At 36.8% G+C, this 21,001-nt stretch overlaps 1 protein-coding gene across 12 annotated transcripts in view; it reads right to left on the reverse strand.

Moving 5' to 3' along the window:
- Positions 1–839: 839 nt before the first annotated feature.
- Positions 840–21,001, reverse strand: part of mtd (mustard) — a 933,126-nt gene continuing 912,964 nt past the window's right edge. For all 12 annotated transcript variants that reach the window (XM_068366640.1, XM_068366639.1, XM_068366633.1 and 9 more), the window contains 3 exons: positions 14,099–14,254; positions 10,842–11,011; positions 840–8,223 (listed from right to left, as the gene is read on the reverse strand). In XM_068366640.1, the coding sequence (XP_068222741.1) occupies positions 8,088–8,223; positions 10,842–11,011; positions 14,099–14,254 (462 nt within the window). In that variant the 3' untranslated portion in view covers positions 840–8,087. The remainder of the gene's footprint in view (positions 8,224–10,841; positions 11,012–14,098; positions 14,255–21,001) is intronic.

The following is a 21,001-nucleotide window of genomic DNA, read 5'->3' on the forward strand; positions in this document are numbered from 1 at the left end:
AATTCAAGTCCAACTTTCCAAAGTAGCTATCATTAGAAAAAAAAAATCATAAATACCAACTTAGTTTTTATTAATTGCAGATAAGCTTTATTACTTTTCAATTCACATTATTGTTCAATTTAAAGATTACTTAATCTCATACTTTAACTACTGTACTGTTACACTAAATCCTAACACTATGCTTTAAGCACAGTATACTTAGACAATGGATGTTCTACCAATTTGAGAAGAAAAAAAAAATTCTATTATAAGTTCTAGCTGAGACTTTGGAAATCACTTACCCCAAGGTTCAGAATTAAGAAAATATTGGGCAAGTTATTCTTAAATATTCTTCATTTGAAGTGTTAATTTTTTGATGATGTAATTTATCCAAATTTTTGTAAAGTTCCTTAAATATAAACATCAGTTTTATACTTGATGCCATTGCCTGGGAGGAATGATTAAGAGTGCCAAATCTCTACAATAGACTAAAGGATTCTTGAGTAGATATGTTTTTTCTTGCCTGTCAAAAGGAAGGTGTGTAACCTATTTCCATTAGAGGTTCATGCTGTATTTATGTAAATAAAGATATTTAATAGTTTGCCCAAACACATGCATATTATTGTAGTGCAACCTTGGTTGGAAAAGCAGAATACTACAAGCCATAGGGCCTCAATAGGGGGAAAGCTATACAGCATGTGAACAAAATGATTTAAACCTTTTAAACTAAAGGTGTTACAGTACTTTTTGTTAAATTTAATTTTGCTGCAGCTACAACAACTGATATCAATAGTAGTTTGCAATTTTTGTACAGCAATAAAATACGTAATATTGAATTTGAAATTTTTTTTTCAACTTCAAACTATCACCTGCACAATCAACACTTGCCAATAGATCTAACAAGATTATCATCAAATGTTGATTGTGCAGTTGAATATTAGACAAATTATTATTGCTGTACGTAAGTTTATTCGCTGTTCATCCTCCCTGTAAGGGGAAAAAAATAAAATTCCCCTCTTTAATATATATACCCCATATTCCCTTAACTCATATGGATAGTCATTGCCTCCAGGTAGTGATGACCTGGCTGAGGCTATGGTCTCTTGTTCTATCCAGTCAACCATTACTGTACTGGTCAGAGCCATTTAAGTGCGCTTATTTCATTTGTGATAAGTTGAATTGGATTTCCCTCACATTTGGTTTGGTATATTGCTGCTGTTTTCCAAGAATAGTCAGTTTTGTTGCATATTTTTTCAAACAGCATGACTTTGCTCAAAATGCAACATTAGAAAGCTGTACATAATTGGTGTCCTGACTTATTACAGTACAAAGTATGTTCCCTGGTCGGTTATCGTGAGCAAGTGTACAGTAATGGGTTGTCAAGAGGAAATGCAGGCTTATTCTATAGATATAGAGACTTAGTGTAAAAAGAGGATGCTCAGGCTATCTTTGAGCTGCAGAAATGTTCAAAGCCTATTAGTCGATAGTTTGGAGCATGCTTTAGAAATAAGCTACTTGAAGATATTTTATCCTGGGAGTTAGTGCACCATGCCTTTGGAGGGGTGGGGTATGCATCATGCCTTATCAAATAATTGTAGTTGGTTCAAGCCTACAGTAATTGCATTTCGGAGAGAATGGAACATACGTACTCTTCGTTGAGTAATGCTGTCTCAGTGGCACAAACCTGTAACAATGTCTTTCCCATATTTAAAAAGGGTGAGCTAGGTGATGTAGTAGACTTCATAACAGATCTAGATCAATAGTAGGTCCTTTACTTTCTGAGCAGACAGGCTTCCATCTCAATCACAATTGCTTCCTTTCTTTTGTTGAGGGTTGGGTGGGCTGTAATGGCATAATTTTACTCTTTATAACTTTGTCAGTGAAGCTCTTGAAATATTGAATACAGTAATTCTAGAAAGGACCAGCATTCTATGCTGCCTATATGCTTCCTTGGCTTGGGTTTGGATTGGAAAATTATCCACAGATGTTAGTTCCCTTACATGCTCATCCACTTAAATTGTCCTTGCCAAATCTTCATTGCTTGATAAATAATTTGAAATCCTTGTTTTGTCTCTATGTCGTCTACCGTAATTGCAGCTGTTCCATTGACTGGTTATTCAACTAAAATGTCTTATGATCTAAAACCAACTATTCAATCACTTTTGTGTCCTTGTATGTAGACTTTACAAAAGTTTGACTGTTGCTTTTCTATTCATAAGAAAATGCCTCTTCTACATTCATGATTATACAGTACTGTACTTGGTATTTCCACGACGGATAATATGGTGTCTTTCCATGGTCTCTCTCTAATAGTGGATGATGATAACCTGATTGACAGAGTTTCCTTCAGATGAGTTTTTTTGTAAGTGATTTAAAATTTTCTTCAATACTTGACCAAGTGGGATATTGATTTTTTGACGCGTTTTGTTAGGTTTCCTTATTTTCGTTTTGATCCTCTAACAAGACAAACCATTGTTGAACATCAAGGCTAAAAATGTAGCTGTCGTCATCCAGGTTGTCTCTACTTTATCATCTTCTATTGTATTATGTACATATCTTTTGAGAACCATATGCCTTTAGTGCACTACTAATATTTAAGGATCTTTACAGCCTCTCTGTGTACCCCACTTCCTTTATTCCACATGGTGTCCAACCTCTCACTTTTACTCTTTCGTGCAACTGCAGGTTCTTCGGTCCAGTTGCCATGGGTGCTGAATGGTCTTCCAGCACTGGACCTTATTGCCCAATTTCATAAATCTTATCCAATCCATCCCACCAAAGCATAATCTGTGGAGATTGGCAGTTGGTTTTGAAAAGTGGCACCCCTTCTTCAGCAACAAGATGAATTGGGACAGTTAAAAAATTGGACAACACAACTGTAGCCTCTTCCTGGGCAAAATCCGTGCTCACTTTACAAGGCTCAGATTAAGAAAAAAGTGAAGTACAGTCCTAACAAAAAAAAAAAAAAAAACTTAAAGCAATTTAACCAGTCAAAATACTGGACTTACAGGGATGACCAAGCAATCTAACCACATAAAATATTATAAAAACCTGTAAATATAGTTTACTCAAGTTACAGTAAGTGTCTTTAATGGACTTGAATTCAGTAATGGGTATCAAAGGTCTACTCTGTTCCTAGGAATAAAAGTAGAGGATCAAGCTGTATTTATTTGCAAAATGTGGTATTCGTGTTCTTATATACATCATGTGCCAAGTGATGATTAGGTCTGATGCCAGCGTAGTGCCTAACCTATTTCATGAAAATTATCATTTACTATATAAAATAATATAAAGAGCATAAAACTGTATTGAGAAATATATACAGTACACTAAATTAATTATTATAATACACTACATAAAAATAAAAAATGACCGTACCATTTGATCCAACGTTGCAGGACTTGAATATTATAACTACTGGCTAACATAACCCCCTTCAAAGTAAAAATTTCTGCCCATGTAAGTCTGTGAGATCCAACTTGAGAAACTCCAGAATCCATTTCATCTACTGTAGCACTGCACTCTGTAAATAGTACCTTTCAATAAATTGAGCATAAGTAAAAATAAAGCAAACTGCATTGACAAGGTAAAATAATAACTGCATAGACAAAGTAAGGTGCATATTTTGTTCTAATAATGTACAGCAAAACTGGTATGTGCAATGGTTTCATTGTAGAGTACTGTATTAGATGAGACATTGTGAAGAACCTATTTCCATATTATGAAACTTGTCCTTACTTATTCCACATTTTCACTTACTCCTCCAGAAAACAAAGCTGATAAAATGTTATGAAGTGAATGTTGCTTTCATCACAATAATAAAATTTAAGAAAGCAGTAAAACAGCATCACTGTACATCTAATTCTGATGTTTGCCAATGCATGAAGAAATAATACAAATAAGTAGGCAACACACTTGTCTCATGATATCTTTGCATGAGGAGTTAGAGTGGAAAAATATTAGTTGAACCTAAATCATTAGTTAAGTCATTACAAATGAGGTTTTATATCAAATAGGATTGTAAAGATAAAATAATTGTCATTTTTTTGCTCCAATTACTAGAGTAGCTCTTGTTTTAAATGTGATTTTATCTTGAAAGATGAATATTCATACAACACAGCAAAGAAGAGTGTGACTGTATTTCAAGTATAATGAATCAGCACACTAATATGTTCACTTTTTCTCACATGATACCAGATTACTGTAGCAGTTATGACCATCATTTTCAACCTTCAATCTTTGAAAAGGCACAGAGTATCCTGAGACAAGCAATCATGACTCCATTTTGGATTGCTGACAACACATAAATCCATTTTAATTCTTGCATTAAGAAAAATTTGGTACTATGCTGGGTATACAAGCAATGTAATTGTAGGAAGCACATTTTTCACAAAAATTAAATGTCTAACAAATATACATAAATATATATTAAGCATGTATGTTGGCTCAATTTAGTGACAAAAACTGCGTTCTCTAATATGTAATACAAAGCACCTTGTTCATGCATAAGTCCACCTCACCCAAAAGGTAATGCTATAACATACAATTGTAAATTGATCCACATCAAAAACCATTATTTCGTATGAAAAGCCATTGCACAGGCTTTTATTGTCAACCACTTATTTAAACTATACAGTAACCATTCACATGTATCCTTTGGTGTATGTGCAAAATAATGAAAGGTAGGAAAGACCCACGTTACAGTATTTGCAAAGCCATAGTTACGAAGGATGTATAGAATCGGATTTTAAAACTATATTTTCTTATACTGTATTTTCCCTTACAGTGCTATATACACTGTAATTTTAAAGATAAATTGTTTTTATTATAGGAGTGAAATTTATCTTGAAAGTGCCCCTTTAGGTTAACTAGAATGACTATTAATGAATATTAGATTTTGTGAGATAAACAAATACAAGGTTACAATACAAACAAAGCAATCAAACTGCATTAATTTTAAAAATGTCCCTTAAATGAAATTTTCCAGGGTTGGAAGGAAGCTAATTTATGCTTTTTATGACTAATATTTTGATAAAATTTTGTCGCCTTAAAATATTTTAATATATAATTAAAAATTAACAGTTTTCTTCCAAATCTATGCTGTCATCAGTTGAAGTAAGTCATTCTATCTTAATTTTTTTTTTTTTAAAGATGGTCTCAAAATCTACTGAAATCAGATTTAAAAAATAAGCAATTTATTAACTTCCTCCAGAATTTAAATTAAACAGTTACTCCTATGGTAGGGAATGAAAGCCTTTCATGTATTTACTCCAGTATAGTATTTAATATATCCACTGATCAAATGTAGTGAGGATTACCTACTGTATACAAAATCCAAGAATTTCTTGTACAACAAACATTCTTTGCAGGGGATGCGAGGTCACACCTTCTAAATAGCTTGATTTAACTTACATTTTGCCATGATATGTAACTACAGCTAGGAGTAAAATTTTGTTTAAAGAAAAATACTGCAAATGTTTTTTCACCAACTTTAAAGATACCCTGACCATTTCTGCTCAGTATAACTGTATATAAACATGAAAGACAATATACTATTTAAAATAAGTCACTATTAAAATGTCATTGGTATAATTTGCTACACGTGAAGCAATAAATTAATGGCAAATAAAAAGAAAGACCTTATGGGAAATTTTATAAGCTTTGTGTTTTATTTATACACCACATTGGAAAGGACAAAAATTTGTCAGGAAGTACTAATATAGTCTCCTTGACATCACAACACCATAAAAGCAGTTCTATGTTGCCTATCTCTAAATGAACAATTATACTCTGCATCTTTCTCTTCCAGATCATTACACCCAAAATTGAATACCCTTAAACAAAAACAGCCTGCTTAACAATTTGTTAGTTTGAGCCAAACAACTTAACCCAATTTGTATCTTTTTTCCAAGCCGTTAAGGTAAAATTTACAAATTAATCTTGAAATAAAGGTAACTGAAAATAAATTTTTTAAGGTATAAAACATTGCAACAAACATATTTTGCCCTATGCTTAGGAAATAAACATATAAATTTCATAAGAAACATACTTGAAAATATACTGCTGTTACCACTTGGGTATTGCATTATTTCCTGCTTATATTAATACAATTACAGCATACTAATTACACAGTTTATTCACATGAACAATGATTCTACCAAAATAGAACATTTATTATTCTAAACTTTGTATCAATATCTAACAGCATATTTAGATCAATGACTATTTCACCTTAAACCTAAGTATATATATAGTATGTAACATAAGTACTCAACAAAGCACATCTGAGCAAATCAAAAACATGAAAGCAGATGTATTATTCCATGCAGACATTGATAGATATAATCAATGCACTTATGGAATATTAAAGTTTTGTGTATCCTTAAACAATATTCAACAATTATTAAAAGAAAACATTGAGAAGAGATTTCAATATTCATACTATCTCAGTTATTTATTATCAAACCATTGAAATTAAGCAAATGAAGGCAGCATTAAGTATTGAAATGGAAAGAAAAATATTAAATGAAAAACTTCAATAAATACTTTATAGTAAACATAAGGAAAGGTTAAAGGTCGTCTTGTTGAGTAAAATATTTTAAAGAAGCTTTTAGAAAATATATCTATTCAAAAGATCTTCTGTATATTGCCTTTTTTAAAACCAATCATCTCTCTCATGTCAAGGACATACAAAGGCATTAAATGTATAAATAAAAGCCTTGGTCATTATTATCAACTGGGATGGATATATATATTTCAGGCAGTCACCACATTCAACACGACTTGCATCAAGAACTCAAAATATATGGTAATTAATTGCCATTATCTTAATTATTCCGATGCACAACCTCTACATGCAGTGAATATCTAAATATACTATCTCTAAAAGATATGACCAGTAATTTTTTTTTAATATATTCATTAAAGGCATCGTGTCATACATATATACAAGATATCTTGCAATATTTAATCACACAAACTTGCACATATGTCAAAAGCCAGCCTCAGGCTTTATAAGTTTAATTGCCAGTTGCACAAAGTCTTCATCATGCAACTAGAGCGCAACAGAACTTTTCATAAATATCAAAACCTCATACAATCCTCTATCTTCCTTACCTGCTATGCCAAACAATTTCATCCTCCTCAAAATCTATCCCAATCAAAGGACTGCAATAACCTTTCAAATACAGAATCCCTCTATAAGGCAAAAAAGTTCCTAATACTTGCCTTTTTAAAGCACTATCTAAGGCTTACGTTAGCTGATAGCGTCACACATCAGACCTGAGGTCTAATACCAGCGAAGCTTCGGCATCAAAATATTCATAGTGGAAGTTCCGGATTGGAGAGCATCTTCATGAATACTCTCGGGACTGGAATATTCCTATCATTCTCTATCAGGTCCCAAGTACTATGATCATATTTACTAAACCACAATGAAAATCATAAAAGATAAATATAGAAAAAAAAAGGGGCACATATGGTCTAAGAGACAATTTACAGTACAGTACATTATTACACTAATTTTTTTAAATAGCATCCGTATAAATTACCCCGTAACATATCAGTAAAAAAAAAAATTAATTTTGTCTAAAGTGATAACTATACACTTTGAAACTAAGAACAAATGAAAGCAAAGAACTGTTTATTGCTTTAAGTTAATTCGTGTCCAACAGTAAAAATGAGATTCTTAACTTCTGAACCACAAGTGAACCAACTTTAGTTCACAATCCTATCTTCCCTATATTTTGTTACATATAATGATGAACTACATTTGAAGAAACAAATTCTACAAAAATAATAAGTGGAATGGCAATTTCTTAACTGAAATAAAAAATAGTAATTAAAAACTTCAAGTCCTCTTGTGAGCATAAGAATTTTGCAAACAAACCTATAGGGAAAACACCTATAACCTCTCTGAAAGCCTTTTCATACAATAGTTATTATCGTTTCGGCATTACCTCTTGACGAGTTGCAGCTTAACTCCTCTTCACTGCATTTACCTCCTCTGTTAATGGCAGGGACAGATATTCCCGCAAACGGTAATTATACGCAATAAAGTGAAATCTCTATCACATGGTTGCAAAAACTCCAATTCACTCTTCATTTCTTCACTCAAAGCACCAGCACTCGATTGTTTTAATGATAAAATCTTCAGTGTCAGTTAATGGAGGATTGTTGTATGTCTTGCAAGGCTGTGTTCTTCCTTGGTAGAGATCACCATCCAACCATAAGCCAAAATTACCACTGGAAAGAAAAAAAATAACCTTATAAGTAGCAAAAACATCCTAAAACGTGTGATTTAATGAAAGAAAATAAGACAGACTCCTAGGTTATGCATTATTCTGCTACATAAATAGATTTGATTGTCAGCCATCCTCCTATGGAGAGTGATCCAGTTGTACCTTCCACAGAAAAAATAAAACCCATTACTGGCTCGGTAAAAATTGTATGATTGCAAGAACTTGTGTGTGGTCCCAAGAGGGAATCAGCAAAGGAAATTGATATTTGACCTTTGATATACCCTGATATACCCCGTCTACAGGTATTCCCAGAAAATAACTCTATACTCCTTTGACAATATCAATTTAAGGCCACTTCATTATAAATTATTATTTGTTTGGATTAATCTTTATCATCTTTTTCTTATCAACCCTCTGATGATCACCTGCCATGAAAAAAAAGCTGTCAGCCTCATGACTTGCAAACTTTAAGGTAAGCAATAATGATTTGTAAACCGACAATGGAATAAAGAAAGAAACTGATAATTGCATTAAAACATGAATAAATTTCCTAAATATTGTAGCTACATTAATGCCTTCCATATATGCCAGATGTACGAGATTTCGAAACATGGGTGAAAAAATAAGTATTTATGTGCAAAAATAAACACGCAGACAATTCTGTCAAACTCAATCATGCAGATGACATAGTAAGGATGATGTCATCATTTAAAGACCACTTTTATCTTCCTTATTTGTAAAAAGTAATTGGGTGAAACTTCTGCTTGCTTCCCAGAATGCATGAAAGATCATACAAGGTTAGGCTGAAGATAAAAAGAAGACAGACAGAGATCATGAGAACGGAGTATACAATGGAAGATGAAATATCATTGGAAAGAGAAAGGATTAACGAGTAGAATCATTGAAGTATTTAGGAACTATGATCTCCAATACAGGGTCTTTAGAATTAGTTTAGTGAGATTGAAAACAGCAAATCAGACGATGGCTAGGTCAAGTAAAATTTGGAAATCTGGTCGCCTGAAATTCCATATAAAAATCAGACTACATCAGTTTAGTGAGATCAGTGTTACTCCATGAAGATAATGTGGCAATGAAACAATCTCCAATAGATTAAGTAGATTTGAGAACAAAGCCCTCAGAAGGATATTGGGAATTTATTGGCAGGACAGTATTAGAAATGAAACTATAAGAGATTACTTGAGTGCCATATGTTGATGAGATCATAATGTTCAGTTTGGCTCCACAAGGAACTAGAAGAGTTGGAACACCCAAGCCTACATGGCTGAGAACTATGAAGTGCAAAGTAGGAGACAATGAATGGAGAAGTATTGAATTAAAAGCTCAAGATAGAGACGACTGGCTAAATCTAACCGAGTCCCTTTGCGTCAAAATAAAGAGAGAGAGAGAGGGGCACAGCCACCTGTTGAGATACTACAGCAAGTGTTATTGGGTCCTTTGACTGGCCAGACAGTACTACATAGGATCCATCTCTTTGGCTAAGACTCATTCCATCTTTGCCAACACATACACAGAATATTCTGGCCTATTCTTTACACATTCTCCTCTTTATTTATACACTTGACAACACTGAAAAAAACAAACAATTCTTCACCCAAGGGGTTAACTACTGCTCTGTAATTGTTCAGTGGCTATTTTCCTCTTGGTAAGGGGTAGAAGAGACTTTCTAGCTATGGTAAGCAGCTCTTCTAGGAGAAGGACACTCCAAAAATCAACCCATTGTTCTCTAGCCTTGGGTAGAGACATAGCCTCTGTACCAATGCCTCGGGTAGGGAATGTTGCCATTGGCTAGAGAGTGGGGTTTGATTCTACATAGTAATATAAAAACATTCTAAAATAATTCTTAGGAATAAAGGCTAGAATCCCAAAGACTTTGTTGGTTGGCTGAAGGAAGGAGGGGGTAATATCAGGGAAAGGAGGAGATTTTCCTTGTGAAATTTCTAAAATGTAAACTGTGTGATATATGACCATGTGCTGCACTCTATTTATGTACGACATACATGTGACTTTAGCTTCCATATGCAGTAGTTTATATTTGTAAATGACGTATCCGGGAAGTCATCGTGTGTATCGTAGGGTGCGTTTTGACGTCATCGTACCTTAGAGATTAATGTTCAATAATCTTAACAATATTATAATTGTATCATTATTGTAAACTTTAATATTGTAGAACATTAACCATTTGTACTGTATAGTTGTCCAAGGTCAATGTTTTCAAGGGACAAACTATTATTCAATTACAAATTCAGGTTGCTTGAGGTGTTTCTTTGGAAATACCACTTGATAGCATGTAATCATTAATCAGTTGTATGTTTGAGGCATCTTGCTAAAAGTCTAGCTTTTTTTTTTCTTACCATAAAGATGCATTCTAAAATAATGTAATCCCTCCTCTAAATAGAGATGACTGCTGTGGAGGACAATTTTTAAAAGTTAAACTTGGTTCTGGAGTAAAGGCAATGTACACGAAGCAATGACATTTGGAACGCACCCATGTTAGCCATTGACTATATTTGATGAAAATTATTTACTAAATTTTGTGCCATTACTATACTTGGTGTAAAGTTAATAATAATAATAAAACCTTAAAAACAATTGAAAACTTACTCTCCACCACCAATATATAATGACTCGTTGTTGCCTTTTATAAAAAAGGTGTTTTCTCCTGTCCAAGGAAACACCTCGAATTGAGGATGGAAGGTAAAGAGAAAGCTCTCTCCAGTTCCATAAAACAGTTCGCTAACATGTAATGAGCAGGATACAAGAGCTCCAAAAACCTGGAACGAACAGAAAATGAATTAATAGTCTGCATACTCTAAAATTATCAAGCATATTTTATAGACAAATCATCAACCAAGTCAAAAACTACCAAATCCATAAAATATGAGAACATCATTATTACATTTAGAATTACAACGGAGAACATGGACTAGCATGTGGATTGGTTCTTCACATTAGTACTAATCAGGCCACTTCTCGGTTTACTGATCATACGATTAAACCACCACTAATTCAATCTCAAAGTATATAACAAATAACATGAAAAATATTAAATGCTCAAAAAATAATTGTACAGGCATCTGAAAAACAATCTCTTGTGTTTATTAGAGCATAATTTAGTATAATTTAATTTACAGTGACAGGAGAGGCACTAACAGTATAAAAAATAAAAAATATTGGAATGTAAAATATAAACTTTATTACTTTCATACTCACCCAATGCTCATATTGCCGTTTCTCCAGGAGCTCGGTTTATTGACGTTTACCCTAAATGTTATCAAGACTAATCAGTTACCTAACCATAGAATTCAATGTAATTTCTTGCTTTAAGCTCATTATTGCTAATAAATGAAAACCTTTTAAATACAGTGCTGGGTTTGCAAACTGGTTTACTTATGGCTGGTTAGGGGTAATAATGTAGGCAGTGTTCCTGGAATACTTTTCTTTGCAGTTAATACTAATGTTTTAGAAGGTTTTCTTTTAGCAGAAAAGGCTAGGCTTGCTGCTTATACATGGAATGATGGTACTGACACTCAAACCATTGTCTTTACTTCAGCCTGTTTCATTACTTTTCAAAGTGCATATATATATGAGAGAGAGAGAGAGAGAGAGAGGAGAGAGAGAGGAGAGAGAGAGAGAGAGAGAGAGGAGAGAGAGAGAGAGAGAGAGAGAGAATACAAACGAAGGATACTTCCATGTTGTGATTATTAATATGAATAGTAAGTTCCAATATTATTCAAGAAAATTTTATATAGAGATTGATAGGAAAATTCAAATAAAAAGTGATGATAAAATCTCTTGAATTAGATTACATTTGTTAGAAATTTTTTCTTTTCATATATATTTCATTCATCATAGCATTTCTTTTAGTGATATCAGTAATTTCCCTCCATCCTAACGATGTCTTGGTTGTTTAAATTCGGCCACCTTTGAGGGCAAGAAGGGCACAATCTTTCGATATGTCAGGTCTGGCCAGGCGACAACATTTTTGTTGTTGGGTGTACAATAAAATAACATACAGGAAGAAGAGATAGAGGGAACTTGGCTATTTTCTGCAGTGTATTAACTTTAATTTCCACTAACAGCTCTCAGTCACATTTTGAATATTTTTATCAAGTAATTTGTATTTTTCCTAGCTATACAAACCAGTCCTCTTAATTAGGAGAATTGTTCAACTTGTCCCAGAGAATAGTCTTAATCCAAAGGCCAAAAAGTTTGTATTTGCATAGGAAGAAATGATAGTATTAAAACCTTTTTAGGACCTAAAACACAACTACTTTCAAACATAAATGCTATTGTCTACCCATTTATTTTTTTTACTTTACTTTAAAACACAGGAAAAAATCAATTTTTAAGAATTTGTTCTATAAATACTTGAATTGAAAACGTTCAATATTACAGGTTTAGAATGCAAATGTGAAGGCCTGCTAGCATTATATAAAATAGTTTTGCTGTGGGTGTTTTTATTTGCAGGAATGCGATTGAATCTGGACTTTATACAGGACAAAACCAATGATGTCACAAAAAACAAATTTCTTACGACCTGCAAAACTAAATTTCATAAACTTCTCTATCCCAGTGCCTAAGGATTTCATTAAATACATACATTCTGGAACATCATATTTACGTTTCTTATTATATTTACTTCACTCATTAAAATGATGATGTACCAACAAATGAAAATGTCACAATTGAAATTTTCACGAAATATATAGATGGATTTGACTACAGTACTGGTATGTTTGTATTTTGTAAATGTGAGGGTATGTGTCTGCTTAATTTTTGAGGGATGTTATGATCACTGAAATGTACATAAGCAGTTATAAGAGGAAGAATTTACAAAAAGTATTGTATATTCAAAACTTGTATCATGGCTAAAATACTGTGCTTGCATTATTATTCTTATCATTTCCATATTCTTCAGGACTCGTCATAACAATGTACGTGACCGAAGCATTTATATATCAGTAATGCTTTCAAAATATTGATATTTTACAATATTGATTTATAATCTATCATCTACATAAGTTATTATATTTTCTTTTTATTGTCATATTTAATTTCAATTTATTTATATTCTCATTGCACTTCAAATATTGTCCAGTTTGGTTTCTATATTTAATAATTTTTCAACTTTTGCAAAGTTAGGCTATGGTTTAGAGGTCTTATTATTGTGCTTTATGACAGTTATAAATGCAGTGTTAATGCATGGATTGGAGAAGTGAGCTCAAGATGTAGAGGAAGCAAACCTTTAGAGAACAGGGAGGAGAAGGCCGAGGTAAATTATGGGAATATCATCAATGCTTGATAGACTGGAAAATTATTTAATAAAAATAATAAAGGGTGTAGTAGAAAAGATTACAGTGTTTTATAACTGAGATCGTGAGGGAGGTAGAGAATTGGACGGAGAGAGAAGGTGAAAGATAATCTGGAGAGAAGAGTTTTGGTGGAAGAGGATGCCTTTGATAGAAGGCATTGGAAAGGGCACATCAGGCAACCAACCCCTTAATGAAGGCATAATGGTGGGAAAGAGAAGCTGAAGTTTACAGGTAACCTACAAGGTTGAACAGAATTACTTCACTACAGTATTTGTCTTTCACAAATATCTACTCTCTCTTGGATCTATTGAGGTAAATGATACCAAGGTTACTACCTCTTCCCTTTTAGGTATTTTAGAGTAAATTTTTAAACCAATACCTTGTGATTCTCAAAAAAGTTCATCTCACCTACCATCAAATAACCATTACTGGCAATTCCATAGCATACTGTAAACGTATTTTAATCAGTGCGATCAGATGAATGCCCAAGTTATTCTAAAAAGTTCATAAACTTCCTAAAAACACAGATCCAATTGTAATACTTACATTTTGGTTTGTATCCTGAATAAAAACCAAGACCGCAGAGTCAACGTCAGTCATTTTACGGTACAAAGAATTTAAACTAAAGCCATGTTGAGCAGTACTGAAAACTAACTTCCATGCGTAACCTTGGCAACGAACCGGCAGCTTTTTGTACATACTCTGAAATTGAAAACAAATATGAAATTACTCCTATTTCAAACAAATACCCTAAATATACACTAGAAACCTCAGTAATTACGAGTTAAATATGTTAACAACTTCACTTTTAGAGAACTTTCAAAAGCTATCATTAACAATTTAATCCTTTAAAATTTTAGCTTTCCAATAGAATTTAAGAAATAAAAGTAAAAGAGAAAAATAAATGAAAAAAAAAAAACAGTTGTAATGTTGGTTTTAAAACTATTATTATGGTAGCTAGTAGAGCAATCTACTGTAATTAGTTTCCAACAGTAATCTCATCAAACTTCTTAATGTTCTTAGGTTGTCAATTCCTGTTCTGCTCAGGTAACAGTTATACAGATATCTTTCCCCCTCTTAAATATGCTTAACTGGTTCCTATTGACAAGGTGAACATCCAAACAACAGAGCCTAAGATGATCAAAACTTTTGGCTTGTTTACCATCCAAAAATAATGGCATTACTTGACAAGTCCATAATGATAGGTTAATGACAAATTATAAAAATCTCAATGAGTCTTATATTTTTTTTTTACTTTTGGTTTACAAAATTTTCTTGGAAAGTCAATTTTAAAGGATTCATGGTTGATATGAGCCATGCAAGACCTCGAAAGCTCCTTGTACTGAAATTTAAGATATTTACATTTATAATACTGTGATTCCCCAACTATATTGTATCAATCATTTTATTGTGACTAGATAATAGAATACTCTCACTATTCATTATTTAAACAAGGAATTACAGTTCAGTATGTACTGTACAAAAATTTGACACACTGATTAAGTCATGGAATTTATTTTTATATTTATGATTGTATACAGTACTCCAAAAGAATAAAAAATAACTTTCAGATGCAAGCTAAATATGTTTACAACAGAAAATGTTATTTTCCTTAGTAAAATAAATTTTTGAATATACTTACCCGATGATCATATAGCTGCATCCCTGCTGCCCGACAGAAAAAACCTACGGGCGGAATACGCCAGCGATCGCTATACAGGTGGGGGTGTACATCAACAGCGCCATCTGTCAAGTAGGTACTCAAGTACTCGATGTCAACAAGAACCAATTTTCTCCTCTGTCCACTGGGTCTCTATTGGGGAGGAAGGGTGGTCCTTTAATTTATGATCATCGGGTAAGTATATTCAAAAATTTATTTTACTAAGGAAAACAACATTTTTCAATATTAAACTTACCCGATGATCATATAGCTGATTCACACCCAGGGGGGTGGGTAGAGACCAGCATTACATGTTGACATATTATGAGCTAAGTATTCCGTATTTCATTTTAGCAATTATTCAAAATAACAAGCATAAAATAAATAAGTACCTGGTAAGGAAGACGACTTGAACAATTACTCTGCCTTTTTAAGTACGTCTTCCTTACTGAGCCTCGCGATCCTCATAGGATGCTGAGCGACTCCTAGGAGCTGAAGTATCAAGGGTTGCAACCCATACTAAAGGTCCTCATCAAAACCTCTAATCTAGGCGCTTCTCAAGAAATGATTTTGACCACCCGCCAAATCAAGTAGGATGCGAAAGGCTTCTTAGCCTTCCGGACAACCCAAAAAAAATTTCAAGAGAAAGATTAAAAAGGTTCTGGAATTAGGGAATTGTAGTGGTGGAGCCCCCACCACTACTGCACTCGTTGCTACGAATGGTCCCAGAGTGTAGCAGTTCTCGTAAAGAGACTGGACATTCTTAAGATAAAAGACGCGAACACTGATTTGCTTTTCCAATAGGTTGCGTCGAATATACTTTGCAGAGATCTATTTTGTTTAAAGGCCACGGAAGTTGTGACAGCTCTAACTTCGTGTGTCCTTACCTTCAGCCAAGCTTGGTCTTCCTCATTCAGAAGGGAATGAGCTTCTCGTATTAACAGTCTGATAAAATAGGATAAAGAATTCTCTGACATAGGCAAAGAAGGATTCTTAACTGAACACCATAAAGCTTCAGACGGGCCTCGTAAAGGTTTTTAAAAAAGAACTTAAGAGCTCTTACAGGACATAATAATCTTTCTAGTTCATTTCCAACCATACGATAAGCTTGGCATATCGAACGATATTGGTCAAGGCCGAGAAGGCAGCTCGTGTTTGGCTAGAAAACCAAGTTGTAGAACATGTAGCCGTTTCGGATGAGAATCCGATGTTCTTGCTGAAGGCATGAATCTCACTGACTCTTTTAGCTGTGGTTAAGCATATCAGGAAAAGAGTCTTAAAGGTGAGATCTTTCAGGGAGGCTGATTGAAGTGGTTCGAACCTGTCTGACATAAGGAATCTTAGAACCACGTCTAAATTCCAACCAGGTGTAACCAAACGACGCTCCTTCGTGGTCTCAAAAGACTTAAGGAGGTCCTGTAGATCTTTATTGTAGGAAAGATCTAAGCCTCTGTGACGGAAGACTGATGCCAACATGCTTCTGTAACCCTTGATAGTGGGAGCTGAAAGAGATCGTTCTTTCCTCAGATATAAGAGGAAGTCAGCTATTTGAGTTACAGAGGTACTGGTCGAGGATACGGATACTGACTTGCACCAGTTTCGGAAGATTTCCCACTTCGATTGGTAGACTCTAAGGGTGGATGTTCTCCTTGCTCTAGCAATCGCTCTGGTTGCCTCCTTCGAAAAACTTCTAGTTCTCGAGAGTCTTTCGATATTCTGAAGGCAGTCAGACGAAGAGCGTGGAGGCCTTGGAGTACCTTCTTTACGCGTGGCAGACGTAGCAGGTCCACCCTTAGGGGAAGTGTTCTGGGAACGTCTACTAGCCATCGAAGTACCTCGGTAAGTTATTCTCTCGCGGGCCAGAGGGAAGCAACTAGCGTCAACTTTGTCCCTTCGTGAGAGGCGAACTTCTGCAGTACCTTGTTGACAATCTAGAACGGAGGGAATGCATATAGATCTAGATGAGACCAATCTAGTAGAAAGGCACCTAGATGAACTACTGCTGGGTCCGGGATAGGTGAGCAAAGTATTGGGAGCCTCTTGGTCATCGAGGTTGCGAAGAGATCTATGGTTGGCAGCCCCCAGGTGGCCCAAAGTCTCTTGCATACATCCTTGTGGAGGGTCCAATATGTTGGAATTATTTGTCCCTTCCTACTGAGACAATCTGCTATGACATTCAAGTTGCCTTGGATGAACCTCGTTACTAGTGAAAAGTCTAGACCTGTTGAACAGGAGAGGAGGTCACTTGCGAACTCGTACCATGTCAGAGAGAAGGTCCCTCCTTGCTTGGAGATGTACGTCAAAGCAGGGAGTTGACCGTGTTCACCTCCACCACTTTGCCTTGAAGGAGAGACCTGAAGCTTTTCCAGGTCAGACGTACTGCCAGAAGCTTCTTGCAGTTGAAATGCATTGTTCTTTGACTCGAGTTCCATAATCCCGAGCATTCCCTACCGCCTAATGTCGCACCCCAGCCTACGTCCGATGCATCCGAGAAGAGAACGTGGTTGGGAGTCTGAACAGTCAGGGGAAGACCCTTTCAAAGGTTGATAAAGTCCTTTCACCAAGTCAGACCAGACTTTATCTTTCCGGAAACCGGGATCGAGACCGCTTCTAGCGTCTCGTCCTTTTCCAGTGAAAAGCTAGATGATACAGAAGAGGACGGAGGTGTAGTCTTCCAAGTGACACAAATAGAACCATGGATGACAGTGTCCTAACCAGACTCATCCACAGCCTGACAGGGCAGTGTTCCTTCTTCAGCATCTTCTGGATGGATAGCAGTGCTGGGGGTTGATCGTCTTGTTCAGCAATGTCCTCATCAGAGGGTTCCTCATCCGAAACTGATGAGGAAACGGCAACGGAGTGGGCAACGTCTGACTCGCTGAATCCGGTCGCACTGGTGGATGCGTGACGGAGCCGGACACAAGATCATGGTACTGCTGCACAGTCTGTGAACTGTCAACCATGGGGACGCGAGGAAGTACAGCGTCAACCCGAAACTGTCTAGACTGTCTGGGTTGTGCAGTCAACCCCCTACCGGGTTGCTGAGGTTGCCGCACTGCGTCACAACAAGTCACCTCTGCTGGTTGTTGAACGTCTTCCAAGTGACACACTGAACGTCCACAACCACCTCCGAGAGTCGCTTAACGTCAACGTGCGACTGGCAACCCACACTGGGTCGCACCGGTGGAGGAACCATCTCAACTGGCGGACGTGAGTAGGATACCTCAGCGTCAACAGGGCGTACAACCAACCGGTAGGAAGGTTGTTGGCTAGAAGGTTCTTCTCCGTAAAAAATCCTCTATCAAGGACACAAGCTTGGACTGCATGTCTTGCAACAAAGCCCATTAGGGTCTATGGGAGCAGGTGTGGCAACAGACGGGGTTAGCGACTGAAGCGGAACCATTTACCATCCCTGGAAGCATTGTTACGCTTTAATTAAAGTCCATAGGAGGCTAAGCAGCTTAAGGCTCCTCTCCAAATGACAGAGTCCTCAAAGGAATATCAGAAGGAGGGAGAACAGCACTTTCCCATCTACAGGAACCATGTCCGAGAAAAGCTAGGTTATCTCAGTGAGGGTCTCACTGGTGCATAAGCAGCAGACCAGAAGGCAACGTTATGTAACTGCTTGACAGTCTGTGAACTGTCAAAAACTGAACTGTCAACCACAACAGGTGCGTGAGGACATACAGCACTGGTGCATTAGTAGCAGACCAGAAGGCAACGTCATGTAACTGCTTGACAGTCTGTGAGCTGGCAACAACCAAAGCTGTGTGGGGAAGCCTCAACTCCTGACTGACTAGTCTGCAGCGGGCGAGTGGCGGTAACCACAGTGGGTTGCGGAGGCTGACACACCGTGTCAAAACACGGCAGCTTGTGGTAGCTCACGCACGGCAACGGAGTGCTCCGTGTGTCTGTGGGAGTCAGCATGCGTCTGGCAGGGTCGACTGCGCATGGGTGAAGGAGCTCTCACAACAAGAGTGTGGGAGCAGGTAGCCATGCTGGGCGCACAACCGTGGCAGGTTGTAGGCAAACGGGTGCATCGTCAACCTTCTCCGCAGTCGGAGAGTGGGAGCAGGCAACAACCAAAGCGGAGTGGTGGTGCGTGGTGGGGACTGCCGTGGGTTGCGGAAACTAACGCATCGCGTCAAAACACGGCAGCTTGACTCCACCTTCCCACTGCTGATGCGGTAGCTCACGCATGTTAATGGAGGGAGCCGCACGTCGGCTAACGTTAACATGCGTCTGGCAGGGTCGATTGCGCATAGGAGGTGGAGCTCTCCGCAGCCGGAGTGTGGGAGCAGGCAGCCTCAGCGTGAGCTGGGCGCACAACCGTGGCAGGTTGTAGGCTAACGAGAGCATGTAAACCTTCTCCGCACGAAACTCCTGCATAACCGCAGCTAACCGAGTCTGCATAGACTGCAGTAAAGACCACTAAGGGTCTACAAAAACCGGCAACAAACGGAGTTACTGTCCGTTGTGACTGAGGGTCTAAAACAGCTGGTGCGGCAACAGACGGAGTTACTGCCTGTTGCGGTACCACCTTGCCTCTCTTGGGAGGTGTGCAGTCGTCGGATGACTGCAGCGAGTCCGAACTGACCCAGTGGCTACACCTAGGCCGTTGGACTTGCGCGGAAGGGACCGACTTGCACTTAAAAGCTGCAAGATTTGGTCCATGGTTTCTACGAGAAACCTCTTCCGCAGACGAGGAATAAATGGGCTCTCTCGTCTTTGTGTGGGTGGGGCGATCTCACGTCGGCAACGTGTGTAGATACGCCCGAAACCACGGAGGGAAAAACGTCTGTTCGTCGATCAAGGCCTGTGGAACCCATAAGTCGTTCGACATTACTTCTCCCGTGGGCTTGGGAGCTTGTAAGAGGTCCCGGACTAGGTGAACAACTGGCACGAACAGACGAACCCTCGGACGCAACACTGTAACACTTTGCGCATATCACTTTATCACTTTTGATTTTCTGTTTGCACTTATTTCACTGAAATCGAAACTTTAACTGATTTCTACCTGAAACACGCAATCCTATCCTTCATTAAAAGGTAGTAATTGCGAAAACAGTTTTACAATGCAACAGAAAAACATAAATAAAGATAAAGAATTCAGTGGCTGGAAAAGAGACTAAACACTAGATCAAATAAACTACGTTTACAATCTCTCACCGCAAAAAGCCTGGGAACAAGAATAAAACTCTAGAAACGTTTTACCTTCTTCCCCTACAGCGACTAGGGAGAAGAGTAAAAAACGAATTCAGTGGCTGGAAAAGAGACTAAACACTAGATCAAATAAACTACGTTTACAATCTCTCACCGCATAAAGCCTGGGAACAAGAATAAAACTCTAGAAACGTTTTACCTTCTTCCCCTACAGCGACTAGGGAGAAGAGTAAAAAACGAGAACAACGTTACCCGCTTGAACGAAACGTTTATTCTCCTCTCTCTCCCTCCGTCTCTATCTCTCTCTCTTCTCTCTTGACTTAGCACCTGAGAGAAGAGCCCAATTATATATCGTTAAAACATGTTATTTGCTAAAGGAAAAAACTGAAAGGTTTCCCAAATAAAAAGTTCCTTTATTTAGAATTTAAACCATTTAAGCTAAGAAAGAATGAACGAAACGCTAGAATCGGTTTACTTTTACTGCAACGTGAAACCGTGATACACTCTCTCTCTATCGTAACGATAGAGCGCAAGTTGAACGTTCTGAACGTCGACAACTGCGGAGACTAAAAAACTAAACGTTAGTTCATCTTTGAAAACAGTACGAGACTATCAAAGAAATTCTT

The sequence above is a fragment of the Palaemon carinicauda genome, chromosome 44 (genome assembly GCF_036898095.1).
Source record: "Palaemon carinicauda isolate YSFRI2023 chromosome 44, ASM3689809v2, whole genome shotgun sequence".
NCBI lineage: Eukaryota > Metazoa > Arthropoda > Malacostraca > Decapoda > Palaemonidae > Palaemon > Palaemon carinicauda.